Source organism: Phascolarctos cinereus, unplaced genomic scaffold (assembly GCF_003287225.1).
Source record: "Phascolarctos cinereus isolate Bilbo 61053 unplaced genomic scaffold, phaCin_HiC Scaffold_9;HRSCAF=440, whole genome shotgun sequence".
NCBI classification, from domain to species: domain Eukaryota; kingdom Metazoa; phylum Chordata; class Mammalia; order Diprotodontia; family Phascolarctidae; genus Phascolarctos; species Phascolarctos cinereus.
In genome coordinates this window covers 104,062,725-104,081,404 of record NW_027556402.1, presented here as the reverse complement: position 1 = coordinate 104,081,404, position 18,680 = coordinate 104,062,725, and the positions used below count along the sequence as shown (strand labels likewise).

Genomic DNA, 18,680 nt, shown 5'->3' with positions numbered 1-18,680 from the left:
TGGACCAAAAAAAAAAAAGTGAACATAATATCAACATGTGGGCTATAGGGAGAAAACTACAGGGTGGCCCAAAAGCCAGACCAAAGGTGGAAAATGCAGTCAGCTAACACATCAACCAGAAGACTGTCTTCAGGAAGGTAATTCTTCATGTTTTAAGCCCTGTGAAGTCTTACTTCCCTTTTCATCAAAGCCTTTCTGAAAAAAAAATCCCCTGAGGTCAAGAAACCATCTTTAATCCTCTACCTTCTCCTATCTTTTTCTCTCCTCTGAAAAAAAAATGGAACTTTTCCATTTCAGAAATCCATTGCAACCAATTCTCAGATTTCATAACTGACTGTAGAACAGAATCGGGGAGAAACTGTCTGGGTATTATAGACATAAAAAAAAAAAAGAAAAAGAAAAGCCCCAGCATCTGCTTTTTGCAGGGTTCAGACCTCTGATTTCATCAGTGTAGAAATGTTCCCCACAGATACAGCTTAGCAGCTCAAGTATAACTGAAAATCTTAGAGTTTCCTGGACCATTCAGAGGATAAGTGATTTGTCCATCACACAACTAGCATGAGTCAGAGACAGCATCTGAATCCACGTCTTTCTGATTGTAAGAACACTTTTCTAACCACTATGTTGTGCTGCTGCTCCCATCCCTGGTGGTATGGACATTTTATTAGACAAGGGACAAGTAAATTGTCCAATCAGATAATAACTGGTTGATCTTGGGAGAGTGGGCTGCTGGGCTTTGTCCAGAAAAGCTTCTTCCTGGAGAGGGAGCAGCATGGTGGATAGGGGGTTGGACTTGGAGTCAGGAGTTCTTGAGTTCTAATCTTTCCTTAGACTGGATGTGTGACCCTGGAAAAAGTCATTTAACTTTTCTCAGCCTCCATTTCTTCATCTGTAAAATGGGAATAATAATAGCGCTTACCTCACAGAGCTGTTGTGAGGCTCAAATAATATACATAAAGCAATTCACAAACCTAAAACTCTGTATAAATGCCCACTATCATTTTGTGAGGGTTATATTTCTGCCACTGTCTTTTTGGTTGCCACTATTCCTTTGTTTCAGAAGGAAAATTAATTGCTAAGGGGAAATTGTTTGGTAAGAATAAGACTACCTAACAACATGAGAAATAGATAAGAAAACATCAAGATTGGGAGATATCACCCAGAGTATGAGTTTTGATTACCCATCTTGCCTTTAGAATCATTAGTAGCAAATATAAAGGGGTTGTTCATTTGACAAGAATAATCAAACCGATGAGATTCTTAGCTTACTGAGAATGTGGTTTGGAGGGAAGGAAATGAATGCCTTTCTTTTTGCTCACCACTTAGGGACTATCTTTTGGGTTATAGTGCTAAAATGCACACAGAAATCCCTCACCAGAAGAAAGGAACTTCCCCTCCCTTCCAAGGAAAATCAGGAGAAAAGAAAGACTTGACAACAGGAGAATCCTAAGGATCTCCAGAGTTGTGCTTATCAACAATTGAGCTGATTTGAGAACTTCAAAAGGCTTACCTTTTGACGTTTTCACTGCCTAGTTCATCTGAAATAAAATAGAGATGAAATAAATATTCTCATAACTATCAATCACTGCATTCTCCCCCTCTTTCTAAAATCAGACTCTTCTACATAAAGAATAAAGAAATCAATTTAAATAAATTCTTCTGGAAAAAAAAAAACAACAGAACTGAACATCTTGTAACTATAATGACCAATTTTAACCCTGGAGAAGAAACATACCTTCCTCCTCTCCTTACAGAAGTGTAATACTCAAACTTAGCAGATGTGATGGTTGGTTTTGCTTACCTGGTTTTCTGTTTTGTTTTGTTGCAAGGGAAGGCTCATGGGGAGAAGAGGAAAAGGTGTATTTGAAAATGATTGTAATGTGACAACAAAAGGCATCACTAAAATTTTTTTAAAACAAATAATAATTAATCTATAAGTCAAAAGAAGCATTTCATTTCAATTCAGAAAGGACTCATGAAGCCCCTATTGTAGGGGTAAGGAACCTGTGGCCTCAGTCTAGGTCCTCAAATACAGCCTTCTGACTGAATGGAAACTTCACAGAACAAATCTCTTTACTAAAAGGATTTGTTCTGTAAAACTTGGACTCAGTCAAAAGCTGCACCCAACAACCTAGAGGCCACATGTGGCCTCGAGGTCGCAGGTTCTCCACCCTGCCCTATTCTGTTCATTGCAATGTGCCAGGTGCTGGGGATATAATAACAAATATAAAACAGTCCCTGCCCTCAACAAGTTCACATTTCATTGTAAGGCAAAGCACTATAAAACAGGAGCCTTTGGGGTCTGGCTACTTCAGAGGTTAGTTTAATTCGGGCCTCCTTCACCCCACCCCCAACTCTGCTTCAGACTCACTCTTCAACCTAGCCTCATTACTAAGAAAAGGAGGTCATAAAATTACAGAATGGTTAGAATTAAAATCTAGGGCATGCTGTTATATGTTTAACAATCTGGCTGGGGGGGAGGGGCAGAGGGGCAGATGGAGAGATGTATGCACTCACACTTTTAAATTTAATCTGCATTATTAACACTCTCCTAAGTCTAGTCAATCAACAAAATAATAAATCAAGCCCTGATTTGTAACGATTGCCACTTCCAAGATGTAAAGATTAACAATTGGGCCTTACAGCAGGCTGATTTGAGCTGGCTCCAGCTTCTTCCTGATTTTAAGGGATTTCAGAGACTAAGTCCAACCCAGAGCTGGGAAAAAAAGAAAGAGGGTGACCTTACAGTGCCTCTGAGAAGCGGTCAAGCTTTGCCTGAAAACCTGCTAAGAGGGTCAAGAGCATGGAGAGAGGAACAAGAAGAAGAAATTCAATCCAATTCAACAAACATTTACTTAGCCCTTACTGAGGGCAGGACATTGGGCTAGAAAACTGGATTGAGTAAAACTGGAGAAGACACAACATTTAGAAAACACATGGTACCTGCCCTCCCAACCAGCGAGGATAATGGATTTCTAGTCAAGAGACTGTCTCTTTGAATTCTGTCCCCAATTCTGCTCTCTCTGAGCCTCAGTTTTGTCATCTGTGAAAAGGGGGGATTTAAACATTTACAACACTTACTGCACAGGATTATTGTGAAGAAAATGCTTTGCAAACCATAAAGTGCTATAGAAAAAAGTGAATTATTTTTAGAGAGGTGTAAACAAAGTGCTGCAACTTGGTCGAAACCACATAGGTATCAATAGCACACTTATCCAATAAGCAGATAACATACAGGTGGTTTCATGTGGTTATTATGAGGATTAGAAAACACAATGTAAATAAAGCACTTTGCAATCGTTAAAGCACTATATAAATGTCAGTAGTAGTAGTAATAGTTGCTGTTGCTGTTGCTGTTGCTACTACTACTGATATATTGGATGACAGAGTCTGGATCCAAAAAATATCAAGACATTGGAATAAAGCTAATAGAATGAAATTTAATCAATTAGAATGTGCCTATGAAGAATAAGAAGACTCTGTCTGGAGCCAGAAGACTGCTTTCATATCTCAGCTCAAACACTTTCTGTCTACATGACCTCGGTATGAGTCACAACTTCCTGGGACTCAGTTCTATAATCTCTAAAGCTGAGAGGGTTGGACTGGATAGCCCCCAAGGTTCTGCTGTAGTAAGACGTATAGCTTGGTGCAAAAAAATCAACTTCAAAAATACAGCTTAGAGGCAATCACAGACAGACAGTAGTTACATGCCTACTGTGTGCTAGATGTTGGAGATACAAAGAAAGGCAACAGATAGTCCCTGTCCTCAGGGAGCTTACGATCTAATGAGAGAGAAACATGCAAACAAATATATACAAAGCAAGCCATACTGAGGATAAATAGGAAATAATTAATAGAGGGAAGGGGCTAGAATTAAGAGAGTTTGGAAAATGCTTCCTGTAGAAGAGGAGGTTGTAGTTGGAACTTGAAGAAAGCTAATTCATCTGAGGAAAGGGGAAAAAAATGGCCAAACACTGGGGAGAGGTGAGCATTTTAGGTCTGCTATGATATATATGCATACATATATGATAATGTACATATGTAGGTGCATGCATGCTTTTTTGGTTTAGGTGATTTTTTAAGGCCCAGTGTGGTTAAGTGACTTGTCTACAGTCATAAGGGATACTTGCTCTGAGATATAATCAAAATCCACATCCTCTGCTTCCAGATATCCCATTGAACCATGCTAAAGGATGGGTAGAAATTCAGCACATGGCTATAGAGGGTGTGAGGGATAGCAGTCAGGAAAAAAAGCCAAGCTAAATAGAAGTCTCAGAACCACCTTAATGTTATTGATCAGAGCAGGAAGAGACCTCATAGGTGATTTAGTGAGAGCCCCTCTGTTTGCAGACATCCAGAAAAGTTGCTCTCAGACACATGGTAAGTCAGCTAAAGAAGAGGCTTCTCTGGGCACTTGCCCTTACATTCCTTCCTAATGATGCACCAGTTCAACAGCATAAGTTGAGAGCAGGTCTCCACATGGCTTTAGTATAGCTCTTCTCCACACGCAGGATCCCAGTCCTGAAGAGGAGGCAAAGTATTTCTGCTTCCTTACACCCAGAGTAAATCATGGAGCAACTGGAGGCAGAGAATTCTTTACAATGACTCGCTCCCAGCTTTGGCATTTCTTCATGGTGGCCCAGCAAAGTTCTTGGCTTGCCCATAAGTGTCCCACGTCTTCTCAGTTTGTCCTGCTCTGCACAAGTTCTTCCCCTATTCCCATTTTTTTTAAACCAGACTTGTAACTTCATTATAATGAACTCCTGGTAAGAGACTTCCACTAACAATGCAAATCAGCACCTTCTCATGAATTTTTAGTCCTAGGGTCACTTTGAGATTGAAGTGACTTGCCCAGAGTCACTAAGCCTGTATGTATGTGTCTGATTCTTCCTGATCCTTAAAGCTAGCCCTCTTCTCACTGCTTCACATCACTGCTTCTCAATGTTACAGTATTTATTATCTGCCTGTAATGGGTCAAGCACTGTGCTAAGCGCTGGAGCTACAAAGATAAAACAAGAACATCACTCCTGTCAAGGACTTTACATCCTATATTCTACTATGGGATTCAGTTGCAGAATGGTAATAAAGTAGATCAGGCTCAGAATCTTGTCTTTGTATTCCTAGCACCTAGGACAGTGCCTAGCATACAGTAGATATTCCTGGGAGGAAGGTACAACTTTCCAGATCCTGGAAGCATAATTGGGGCACCTCCAGCACAGCAGCTTGGAATGCTGAGCTTTGTGGAAGTGGGCTCCAGCAGGCCATCGAGAGACACTACCTACCATTGCAATATGAACTTGTTGGGAATTCCATCCTCAGCACCTAACAGAGCCTGGCACATAGCAGGCACTTAAAAATGCTTGCTGATTGAGGGATTTCAGACAGCCAAGGTGCACAATTGGCTTTTTATCTTCTGAGAACCATTTAGCTGCAAAAACACCAAGCAGTGGGATTCACTGCATAGAACCAAATATTGGTGATCTCTAGCAATTGTAGGCTGCTATTTGTCCATTGCCTGCAGACAAATGCAGGTCCCAAGTGGGGAAAAACAGCCAGCAGGCACCTGGAATTGTGTTCCTGGCAGTCATGAGCTGTTGTTATAATTTCCTGTGAGCTGGCAGGTTCTAATGCCATCTCTAATCCAAGGAAATCTGGCACCCAATTTTCTGGTCTTCAGCATTAATGTCTGATTGCTTTCACAGAGCTGAAGGGAATTTCCTTCTTCAGCAGAATAAGGTTGTCCCAAATTCCTACAGGTGCTGGATTCTTACGGAACCTAGGCTGATATGGAAGGCGTGTTTGTCCTGGGGGTGACTGTTAAATGATAACTGTGCAAGCTGTAAGAATAATAAGAATAATAACAAATCCATTTTTGTGGTGTTTTTCTTTTTAAAATTTACTTATTTTTATATGCATTTGTAATCTGTTCTTTCTATGAACCCCTTAACTAAACAACAACAACAAAAATACCCTAAAAAGAATACCCTCCTCATAAACATTCATAGTCCAATAACACAAATCCCACATTGGCCATGCCCCAAATGTATCTCTCTTCATTCATTGTTCGGCCCCTTTCAAGGAAGAGCTAAGTGGCATGCTTCATCTTCAGTCTTCTGGATTTGTGGTTATTGTCACTGATTAGAGTTCTCAAGTCTCTCAAAGTTGCTTTTCTCTATAACAGGGGTGGGGAACCTGTGACCTCAAGGCCACATGTGGCCCTCTAGATCCTCAAGTGAGGCCCTTTGAATGAATCCAAACTTCACAGGCTTGGACTCGAAGAGCCACATTTAAGGACCTACAGGGCCACGTGTGGCCTCAAGGCCACAGGTTCCCCACCCCTGGGCTACACTAAGCATTTTACAGTTATTACCACATTTTATCCTCACAACAACCCTGGGAGGCATGTACTATTATTTTCCCCATTTTACAGTCAAGAAAACTGAGGCAGACAGGCATAGGACTTGCCCAGGATCACACAGCTAATAAATGGTACAGTCACATTTGAACTCAGGTCTTCTCAACTCTAGACCCAGCTCTCTAGCCATTGTACCACCTACCTGCCCTTCCGTTCAGAATATTACTATATTGCTTTAAAGATAGACCCATTCCTCCTTCTTCCTTTTGAATATCCCTTTCCAGAGGAAGCTTGTCTTTGGAGGGAACTGTCTTTGGGGCAGTTAGGTCCCCTCAAAGCCATGAGGTTCCATCCCTGCATGATAACCCTCCGGCACCGCCCCTGAGAGCATGAAGTCATCTATGACTTCATGATGAGGATGTCAGTTTCTCTTTCGATGCCCCTTCCTCCCTTGGGCTCTTTGGCACCCGCGAGCTGGCTCTGCGTACAGATGATAAGTAAGTTTTAAAAACCCATTAATGATGTGCTCCGGAGGAAACTCACGTGAAGTGACTGCAATCGGCATTAAATCAGGACGGAAAGCCTGTTATGGACTGCCCGTCCTTGCTCTGTAACCTTGTCCTGGATGCCATGGTAATAGGGAAAGATGGAGGATGTGAGTGGGGAGAGAGAAGAATTAAGCAAAGATGACCAATTACTTGTCCTCCATTTTCTAGGTTTCTAGACCATTCTACCTGGCCTACCTTTCTTTCTATATCTCCTCCTACTCCCTTATCTCTGTCCTTTAGGCAACTTGGACCCCTCTCAAACTTATTGATTCTAATGGCTCGTTTTTGTCTCTGCAGCCTCCCCTGATCTGACCTCTCATTCCATAGCCTCCAGTGTCTCTGGTTGTCATTGTTTCACTCTATTTAGGATTTAGAGCTGGAAGAATCTGAAGTGATCATGGAATCCAGGGGTTTTTAACCTAATGTTCGTGAACTTGCTTTTGATAACTTTATTTCAATATGAATGGTTTTCTTTGCAATCCTATGTCTTTTATGAATTTGAAAATGTTACCCTGAGAAGGGGTACATAGGCACTTGATCAGAATGCCAAAGAGGTCCATGGCAAAGAAAGGGTTAAGAACCTCTTCTTTAGTCCAACCCATTTATTTTGCAGCTGAGGAAACCAAGGCCCAGAGGTTGGGAAGGATTTGCCCAAGAGCATTCAACTGGCAAGTGACAGCTTCTCTGGAATTTTCTTCTGACTTTCTAGACTTGGACACCTTAGTTTCTATTTCACCCTGGAACTTCCCTTAGAGCCTGAGGCCTCCTCATCCTGGAACATCCATCTTCTCTTGTGGTCTTCTCACCCTGACATCCTCCATGCTAGCCTCCTCCTCCTCCTCCTATTGATGAGTTCTTCCCAGAGCTTCCATTTTGAGGAAGAGCCCAGATCAGTCAACCTTCATTCTCTTCCTGGCTCTGCTTCTGATGTTCCAGACTTTGACACCATGCTTCAGCGGCCATCTTACCCTGGAACTTACCTCAGAACCTCACCCTGGAATACCTTTTGCCATACTAGCTATCTTCTCTCATTGGTGAGTACTTCCCATGGCCTCCACTTTGGAGGAGGGGCCTAGGCTGGCCAAACTTCATTCCTCCTGGCTCAATTTCTGATTTTCTCATCTTCAACACCATGCCTTTCTAGGAGTTTCTTCTTCCTCTCCTCTCTTGCTTTTCAGCTCCCTTTAATATATTGTCTTCCCTCATTTGAATATAAATTCCTAGAGGTCAAGGAAAATTTGCCTTTTTTTGTATCCCCCATACCTGACACAGTGCCTGGCACATAGCAAGCATTTGATAAATGTTTATTACTTTTTCTTGTCTTCAGGAACAGGATTCAAATCTAATGCACTGAATGGGAATCCTCTGATTTCAAACTGGGTTCTTTCTACTTCATCTCACTGATGGTACTTAGTGCAGGAAGTCTTTTCCTACGATACTTGTCTCCTCATTCATTTTCTTTTTACATTCAGGTGGGATTTTTGAGTGTGCTCAGAAGTCAACGTAGGAGCCAGGTGTCAATGGATCAGAGATTTCCAGGTCATTTAGGCTACCACTCAGATGAGAAAACTGAGGTCTGGGAAGATTTAGGGACATGCTTGAGGTCACACACTCTGAAAGTGGAGAGGTTGGGATTTGAACAGGGCTAGAATTTGAAGCAAAATCTCCTAACTCCAAACCTAGCAACCTTGTTTTTTTCAATACTGTGCTGCATTCAATTCCACAAGCATTTCTTTCTTTCTTTCTTTCTTTCTTTCTTTCTTTCTTTCTTTCTTTCTTTCTTTCTTTCTTTCTTTCTTTCTTTCTTTCTTTCTTTCTTTCTTTCTTTCTTTCTTTCTTTCTTTCTTTTTCTGGCAATTGCAGTTAAGTGACTTGCCCAGGGTCACACAGCTAGTAAGTGTCAAGTGTTTGGTCTGAGGCCAAATTTGAACTCAGGTCCTCCTGGCTTCAGGGCTGGCACTCTATCCACTATGCCACCTAGCTGCCCCTCTACAAGCATTTCTTAAAGCCTATCATGGGCCAAGTACTATATTAGGTGCTGGCAATAAAGACAAAAACAAAATAAACTGCCTTCAAGTAACTTACGTTTTACTGGATTCAAAGAGGTAGACATGAGGAAGGAGAGCATTCTAGGGATGCAAAGGTGTGGAGGCTAGAGAAGGAATAAACTGAGTCCTGTTCTTATGCTGACCACTAAGAGAATGAGCTGTGCTCTTTGTTCGAAGATTCCCTGCATGGAGGCTGACACCATGCTGGGGCAGCCCCATTCAAAGGGAGCTTTCCTTCTACCTATTTCACTGAACTGGCATACTGAAGTGTTTAATAAGTAAATAATACCAACCACAGATTTAAATGCTCAAATGCTCACTGTCTAGAATGATCTCAGAGCATCATAGTGCTACATAATGTCTTTCTTTTCTTTCTTGATGATGAAGGGGGAAAGGAGCCCTTAATGAGGTGAGATTGACTTTCTGAAAGGTTGGACCAAGGGCTTTCAATAGTCAACTTTAAAATCTTCTTTCGTGAAAACCTAGGAAGATTTACATGAACTGATGCGAAGTGAAGTGAGAACATTGTATACAGCAACAGCAGTACTGTAAGGATGATCAAGACACTACTCCAAGAGAATTCCAAGGGAATTCTCTTGATTGATGAAAAATGCTGTCCACCTCCAGAGACAGCTCTGATGAACTTGAAAGCAATTGAAGCATACTTTTTTTTTAATTTGGGGGGTCTCTGTTTTTCTTTTGTAACATGGCTAATGTGGAAATATGTTTTTGCATCACTTCACATGTATCACTGACGTCAAATGGCTTGCCTTTCTTCTCAAAGAGTAGGGAGGGGCAGGAGGGAGAGAATTTGGAATGAAAAAAATTTAATGAATAAACATTTTTACATGTAATTAGGAAATATTTAATGAAATAAGTAAAAATATATTAGAGAAATTTTTTTTCTATCATGGTTTGACTAAAACAACATGTATGCTACCAGGTACATATTCCCTTTAGGATAAAGTACAAAGTTCTCAGCTTTGCATTTAAAGCCTTTTACAATCTGGCCCTTTACCTACATTTCCTGGTTTTAGTTCATGTTTCTCTCTTTTGGGTATGTTCCTGCCAAACGGGCTTCCTTGCTGTTTCCACCTCTATGTCTCTGCATAGGCTCTTACCCCATGGCTGGAACACACTCCCTCTTCAACCTATACTTCCCAGAGTCCCTAGCTTCCTTTAAAGCTCCAAAAAGTGTGCTGTCTCCTACAGGAAGTCTTTCTCATCTCAGCCATTAGTGCTTTCTTAAGCCTCCTCCAATGATCATATAAATACTTTCCTTTTCACCTTGTGTGTCTCCCGGTAGAATGTAGACGTCTTGAGGGCAGATACTGTTTTTCACTGTGTCTTTGTACCTCCAGTGTCTAACACAGTATTTTGTATATGGTAGGTCCTTTATAAATACTAACTGGACTGAATGGTCTGATATAAAAGAATAGTCAAGAACTGGCCTCCAACAAACAGGACTAAAATGCGACACCAGGAATTTTTTTTTTTTAACTATCAGCTAGATGGCCCAATGGATAGAGTACTGAAGTCAGAAAGACTCATCTTCCTGAATTCAAATCTAGCCTCAGACGCCTACTAGTTGTGTAACCCTGGGCAAGTCACTTAACCCTGCTTACCTCAGTTTTCTCATCTGTAAAATAAGCTAGAGAAAGAAATGGCAAACCACTCCAGTATCTTTGCCAAGAAAACACCAAAATGAGATCACAAAGAGTCATCAGGACTAAAAGTGACTGAGACATATTATGTTGTCTTATCTCTAAATTCAGAGTCTTCATTTCCCATGGAGTTTACAAGTTATGGATCTTCCCTTTTCTGTCAGATCGGAAACATGACCCAAAGAAACAGAATGTCAGGGCAGGTGAAGAGAACACTAGGGCCAGCCTTGGCGAAGCAGTGAGCTTATCACCAACCAGAGCCAAGCAACACAAAAAGAGCCAGCTGATGTTGCAGATTAGGCTGGCACCATGTTGGAGCAGAACAGGCAGCTGTCCATGTGGTGATATGAGAGGTGACAAAAGACCCCACCTGCCCTAAATCATCCCCCTCTCCCCCCAGGTCTGCTGTGGTGCATTAAATTCCTGTGTTACTTTGGGTCAGGAACTAGAAAGTCCCTTTCAACATGCAAAAGTCACCTAGCCAGTAAGGCACAATTGGTCATTAATACTCAGATAGAATTACTTTCTCAGATTGGCCAGCCAGTCACTTAGCCAACAGCTTGGCTGGTCTCATCAAGAAGGCAGTACAAATAAAATCACGTCTTCTACATCTATATGCCCACTGCCTCAGGATCAGTGCCATGCACAAAATAGGTGCAATAAATATTTCTAGCCATGTGAATTTTGGGAAGTCACCTAATTTCTCTGAGCCTCAGTTTCTTCATCTATAAAATGCATCTATAAAACATATAAAATACACTACATACTACACAGAGGTGTTGTGAGCAAAGTACTGTGTTAATCTGAGGGGTTTTTTTTAGTTATTTGTTGAATGAATTAACATAAATGAATGAAAATAATGCCTTACTCTTGTATAAAACCACAGTATTCCTGTACCTGTATTATTGAACGTTAGTCTGAGAGTAAGAGGTTAAAAGGAGGTTGATTTCATAGAAACACAGTAGTTCAGAAGTCAGAAGATCAGAATTCTCATTATATCCTTGCCCTTAACTAGAGCTAATTGCTTCTTTTCTTTGGGCCTCAGTTTTCTCTTCTCTAAAATGGGAGTATGAGGGGAGAGTGGGTTTTGGACTAGACCATCTTTAAGATTCCTCACTTTGAATAGTGGCTTGCTTAAGGGCTTACTGTTTGCAAAATTTAAATACCTCCCACCTCTAAGTGTAAGTGGAAAAGTGCTTTAAATTACAGAGATTTCAAAGTAAGTCAACTAAAATGATTAAAGAAATTGGAAGAGCCTTCATATGATTACATGCTTTTAAAAAAATTACGGCCTTTTGGTCTAGAAAGGAGATGTGACTGAAGTTTGTAAAATCGTGAAAAGTTCTGCGTCAGATGAACACAGGTATCTACCCCAAATCATGGGGTGTACTGAGGGTACTCAAATCTCAGAATATTATTGTTGTGTTGTTCAATTGTATGTGACGCTTTGTGACCCCATTTCGGGTTTTCTTGGCAAAGATGCTAGAGTGGTTTGCTGTTTTCTTCTCCAGCTCATTTTACAGATGTGGAAACTGAAGCAAACAGAGCTTAGTGACTTGCCCAGGATCACACAGCATGTAAGTGTCTGAGGCTGGATTTGAACTCAGGAAGATGAATCTTCCCGCCCCCAAGACCAGTGCTCTATCTACTGTGCCACCTAGCGGCCCTTCTCACAATATTCACTGGTCATAAACTTATCGAAAATCATTACTTAGAGAGAACTAAGTACTGGTACTGGCTAGCAATTTTACACAGATTCAAGAAAAGCTTAATTTATTGATAGGCAGGGATGTGCTGGTAAATGTTTAGCAACCAGCTATCCAAAAAAAAAATTAGGCATGACACACACTTTTAATTTTGATCTGCATTATTGATCCTTTCTTCATCACTTTCTTAAATCTAGGCAATCAATAGAACAATATATCAAGCCCCAATTTGCAGTACTTTCTGATTTTCTGAGTGCAAATTCTAATATTGAAAATTTAACAATCAGCTCTCGTGGGCTGGTTTGAGCTGGCAAGTACATGAGGCAAGCTGCCAAGTCCTGTTTATTCTTCACTGGCAAAATCTTCTTCTTCTTCATTTTTTTCTAAATCTAACTTCTTTTTTCCATTTCCTCTGCACTCATTCTAATTTGGGGCATTATTTCTTCTTGTCTAGACTAACAATATAGTTTCTCCATTGGTCTTCTTACATCTGGTCTAGAACTGTAACTAGCATAGGGAGAAGGGTCCTTTCCTATCCACCAGGAGGGCATACTTCCACCCGGCTTTGAGGGCAATTGCCACAACTCACCTCATTGTACTTGGCTAGCCTGTATCACTAGGTAACCACCCCTAGGTTGTCACACCTTTTCCTCCTACCTGCCCTGGGGATGAAAACCAGGTTACTCTCTGTCTTGGCTTAACCGCACCTTAAAACAGACTATCCTTTATGCTTTTGCTCCAACCCTATTCCAAACTGGTTTTGCCCTAGACGAAAAAACTCTTAATTATGTCTCCATTGTAATCTCTCCCCTCTCTGATTCTGATTCTGGCATTCAAGGCTTTCCAGAATCGTGCTCCTGTCTAAGACGGAGGAAGAAAGAAGAAAATTGGATTTGTATTTAGAAGGCTCTTCCCTGCTTTTCCCCTTGCAGTTTCTGCAAGAAGCAACAAGGTTCTCTGCAATGCTCCAAAGCCACTGCCTTCAGGCATTCAAGGTCTCAGGGTTTGTCTATTTGGCACATTTCTAAGAAACTTTCCATTTTCTGTAGTGTGCAGTGCCATGCTGAGAAGCCAGAGATGGGAGCAGAGACAGGAGAGAGGTTATTCAGTGGAGCTCTTTGCAAACATTCACCTCTGTAACAAACCTATGCATGAGTGAAATTGCCCGTTTCACTCCCTTTGTGCTGAAGATACAGAGAGAGCATCTGGAGGGGGGCTGGATTTATAACCTCCAGACCTTTAGGAAATCAGCACTGAGAGGGCTTGCTACTGATTCAAAGGAATCTAGATCTCTAGCTGGAAGGAACTTTCCAGGCCATCTAATCCAGGCCCCTCATTTTATCAATGAGGAATAGAGGCCAGTGTCACACAGATAATAAGTAGCTAGGGAAGAATTTGAACCCAGGTCCTCTGACTCCAGATCTCAAACATTACTTATTATCTGCCTTGGATTCTGCTCAAGTAAATGTGCTTTGTTTACCATCATGTGTCATTCTGGCTTGGTCGGGGAGATTCAATAGAAATTCGGACTCATCAGTTATGAATTGAGATGCATAATTATGCCTTTGAATGCTGTGGACCTGGGAGTAGTCCATGGGAGCAACATTAGGGAGTCCTCAAAGTGCCACATTTAGGGCTAGCATTTCCAAATCCACTAAGGCAGGTAGGTGGCATGATAGATCGAATGCCAGGCCTGGACTCAGGAAGACTCATCTTCCTGAGTTCAAATCCAGCCTCAGACACTTACTAGCTGTTTGACCCTGGGCAAGTCACTTAACCCTGCTTGCCTCAGTTTCCTCATCTGTAAAATGAGCTGGAGAAGGAAATGGCAAACCACTCTAGCACCTTTGCCAAGATAACACCAAATAGGGTCACAAAGAGTCAGAGGTGATGGAAACAAATGAACAATTGCCTGACTCCCACGCCATGTTAGTGTTCTCTCCCTCCCGAAATTGCCTTTTATTTACCTATATCTGAGCTATTTACAACTTCCCTCTCTTCCCAGAAAGACCTTCACTGTAGAGACTGTTTTGTGTCCATCTTTTTGTCTCCCTTCCCCAGAATGATGCATTGCACTTCCTAGGGGTTTTTTTTAGTAAATGTTGATTTGAACTGGACACACTCCCATGTTTGAATTTAAACTTCTATAAATACTTTTTCTCCCATCTCCCCAAATGCGAATGACAATTGTAATGCTACTCACACGACTGTAAAGCACTTTGAGATCCTTGACTCGAAGGCACTGAGTGTAAGAACAAAACCAAACAAATCATTATTACCGCATTCTTAACATTTAAAGTAGTTGTCCACAGTGGAAACACACACTGAATGCTTACCTGGCTTGGATTTTCTTCTTTTCTTGTATCTTACAAGGAACACCACTATCAAAGACAGCAGGAGCAGTAACAGCAGCGGAATGCCCACCATTAGCAGCAGCTCTGGGCTCATCATACCCTCCCCCTCTGACACAGCTGAGGGAGTCATAGTTGAAATTCGAAGGTTGCCCTCTGTCCCTGCATCATTTTCTCCTTGTTCTGGGGTAGAGTACAGCTCTGTATGCACTTCCACCAGGAATGGAGGGATTATTTCTTCCAAGACAAGTGGCTCATCTCCAGAATATTCTGGAGGTGTAGCAAAACCTGTAGAAACACATCTACATTGGCAAAAAGACAGGGCTGATGTGTTGTTTTTTGTTACTTTAAGTGATCTTGTCCACACCCACTGAAAGCTTTTCCCTTTACTTCAATATGGCATGGGCAGTGATTTCCAGCCTTTTCAAGGATGAAAGCCCATCCATTTTTAAATAAAAAGATTAATTTATCTGAGAAAAACATTTTGATTTTGCACATAGGATTATAGATTTTAAAATGAAAGAGATCTTAGAAGTCATCTATCCAAGCTGATTTGTCCAAGGTCACATGACTAGTAAGATGCAGCCTCTTTTATGGTCGCCAGTCTGATCCTTTCCACTGGGTTTTGGGTAAAAGTCATTGGTCTCTGACCAGAGGGCATTGGTTTAGCTACTTAATACCCCAAGGTTTAATATCACCTTTGAATGCAACTTTCTGGTCTAGGGGCTTAGGTCTCTCTGGACACCTCACCCAGCTTATGGGAATCATTTCCTATGTCTCCTGATTTTCAGTTAGGGTGCCCCTAGGTAGTTGTTCATATAAGGGCTATTCACCTCATAACTACCAAACAGTTCTCAAGTTTCAGGTCGCCCAGTTTTCCAATCCCAAACCTCTTCATTCTCCCAGATAGGTGAGTGAGCAGTAAAAGGCACAGGGACATTAGCTTTTCTTTTTGCCCGGTTGCATTCTTAGCCTTTTATGGCCAAGCTTGGTCAAGCCTTAAAAAAAGTTTTGGGCTCAGTTTTACATTTTTTTCAATTGTTATAGTTTTTCCTGCTTGCCTCTCTTGCTATTGATACAGCAACAGCAGCAGCATCCAAGCTGGACCATGAGGGACCATGGCTGAGAGAAGTAAAGCTTCTGGCTTCTCAACTCCCTGGGAGCAGTGGCTTCATCTTCTGTACTACTGCATGTATTTTCCCCTTCCATATTTTGTTCTGAGAACTATTATAACTATGTGTGTGTATATATATATATATATATATATATATATATATACACATATACATATATATGTATGTATATATATGTATGTATATATAATAGATATAGATACAGGTATGTTATCTGAATAATAACAGTTTATAACAAATTTGTTATAAGGATCAAATAAGTTAGTATATACTAAATGCTTTGTAAACCTTAAATCATTTTAAAATGGCAACAGTAATTATTATGATTATTAGTACATTGGTTTAACATTAACTTATAACATGAGAGACAGCATGGCATCAGAGACAGACAGCTACCAGTCTCTGAATCAGGAAGATCTGAGTTCGAGTCTTTCCTGACATATAAGGGCTGTGACCCTGGGCAAGTCACTAAAGTTCTCGATGCCCCAGATAACTCTTTAAGATTTTAAGTTGCAGAGATGGTGCTGAGCTTCACTGGCAGAGGGAGTTTCCTCTTTAGGAATTCCCTACACTGCTGAAATTACTAGTCCATCCGACCTAAAATTGATTGAACATATAAGGAGAAGTAACAGCATATTTGAGTATACAGAATAGAGGGAGAGACAGACAGACACATACAGAGACAGTGAAACACATAGAGAGAGACAGAGACAGGAGAGACAGTGATAAAGACAGAGGAGATAGGAGAGAGAGAGAGAAGAGAGAGAGAGAGAGAGAGAGAGAGAGAGAGAGAGAGAGGAGGAAGAGGAAGAGGAGGAGGAGGAGGAGGAGGAGGAGGAGGAGGAGGAGGAGGAGGAGAAGAAGAAGAAGAAGAAGAAGAAGAAGAAGAAGAAGAAGAGAAGAAGAAGAAGAAGAAGAAGAAGAAGAAGAAGAAGAAGAAGAAGAAGAAGAAGAAGACAGGAAGACAGAGAGGACAGACAGAAAGACACACAGACAGACAGAGAAAGAGAAAAAGAGAGGAAAAGGGAAAGAAACACACACAGAGGGAAGAGAGAGGGGGGAGAGACAGAGAGGCAGAGAATGAGAGAGACAGAGAGAAAGAGACAGTGAGAGACAGTGAGAGACAGAGAGAGCAAATAGATACTTTAGACACATTTAAATTAAGAACACTGAGAAACTTTGTTGATTTAATACAGCAATTCTCAGCCCTAGTTTAGAAGTACTGTAGGCTGTCTTTAATCATTTCCTGTTCAGATTTGGGTTAGACTTCCATGACCTCCAAGGCCACTTCTAGCTCTGGGATTTTGTGAATCTATTTCAAGGGGCGTCATGAAATTCTCTGAAACCAAGTAATTTAAATTCTGTGATGACATTAACATATGTCATGCAATACTTTGAGAAGTGGAGCAGGAAGGATGCATTGTGAAATTGAATAATCAATTATAAGGGATCCAAGTTCTAAAGGACTGGGAATTAGTGATAGAGAATGAATTAAAACTGAACTGTGTGTATTGGTTTACATCTCTGAAACCAGTGACTCACAATTTGTAGAACTCTGTCTGCTAGACTGAGATTATCTGACTGCAATCCTCCTGGGTATTTAATGAAAACAAGATGCATATCACATGAAATTCTCTTGGGGCAGCTTCATAGGAACCAGGAAGCAGCTTCAGTTACATTATGTTAATTTAGTAGAATATTTAGAAACTTTTTGCTATGAAAAACATGCAGGAAAACTATCCCTTTCCCAGAATCCAGGTATTTGATTTTTAAATGACCGTGTAAATTAGGACTTATGACAGGGTAGATCTGCTTACCAGCATTTGGTTGGGGGTGGCAGGAATGCTGTTACCCATGTAGAATTTTTTTTTTGTCAGTTGATTCATCTTTCCATGTTGCTGTTGTTGATGTTGAGTTGTTTCAGTTGTGATCCCATTTGGGTTTTTTGGTTTTTTTGGGGGGGGGATGATACTGAAGTGATTTGCCATTTCCTTCTCCAGCTCATTTTACAGATGTGGAAACTGAGGCAAACAGGGTTAAATGACTTGCCCAGGTCACACAACTAGTAAGTGTCTAAGGCTGGATTTGAACTCAGGTCCTCCTGACTTCAGAGCCCATGCTCTATTCACCTAGTTTTCTATACCTTTGTGATAAACTGAAGAAGAGCTAAAATGTTTCATTTCTACCAGTGGTAGACTGGTGCCCATAATTTAGTGAGAACCAATTTGAGAAAATTTCATTCAGCTATGCAATTCAAATCTGGCCTTAGTCATAAATTAGCTGTGTGATCCTGGATATGTCATTTAAACTCTGTTGCCTCTGTTTCCTCATCTGTAAAATGAGGATAATAATGGTACCTATCTCTCAGGGTTGTTGTGAGGATCAAATAAGATAAAAATTGTAAAGCTTCTAGCACAATGCTCAGCACATAAATATTAGCTATTATTATTATTATTATTATTACAGGATTCATGGTCTCCTTGGGAACTAGAGTCCCAAGAAGCCTGTGTGGAGAACAGCAGGTAATGATGATATCCAGAACGGAATCTGATTGCCAATGCCAAGTCCAATAGATGGTGAACCCAGCCAAATTCTAGGAACTTGAAGATAGCAGTACTACAGAAGATTGGGCTGTGGAAATATCTTGTCATCCTGAAGATCAAGTCATATCTCTGTCTCTAAAGCAATCAAATCCTGGCTCTGCAGCTAAACTGCCTATTATAACACTTAGCTTTCTCGCTTTCAGTTTCCTCATCTAGAAAATAGGATTTGGCTTAGATGATCTCTACGATCTTAGAGCTCTCAATCATATTGCCTATTGTCAAACTGGACACAGAACTGCCAGTTTTGCCTTCTCTTTTTTGACACTGTATAT

General features: G+C 40.9%; 1 protein-coding gene across 1 annotated transcript in view; it reads right to left on the bottom strand.

Annotated features, from left to right (window-relative positions):
• Nucleotides 1-18,680, bottom strand: part of TMEM154 (transmembrane protein 154) — a 70,934-nt gene that overhangs the window by 23,062 nt on the left and 29,192 nt on the right. Inside the window, exons 2-4 of the mRNA XM_020994001.2 lie at nt 14,658-14,960; nt 14,525-14,563; nt 1,511-1,538 (exon numbers count right to left, since the gene is read on the bottom strand). Of these exons, the coding sequence (XP_020849660.1) occupies nt 1,511-1,538; nt 14,525-14,563; nt 14,658-14,960 (370 nt within the window). The remainder of the gene's footprint in view (nt 1-1,510; nt 1,539-14,524; nt 14,564-14,657; nt 14,961-18,680) is intronic.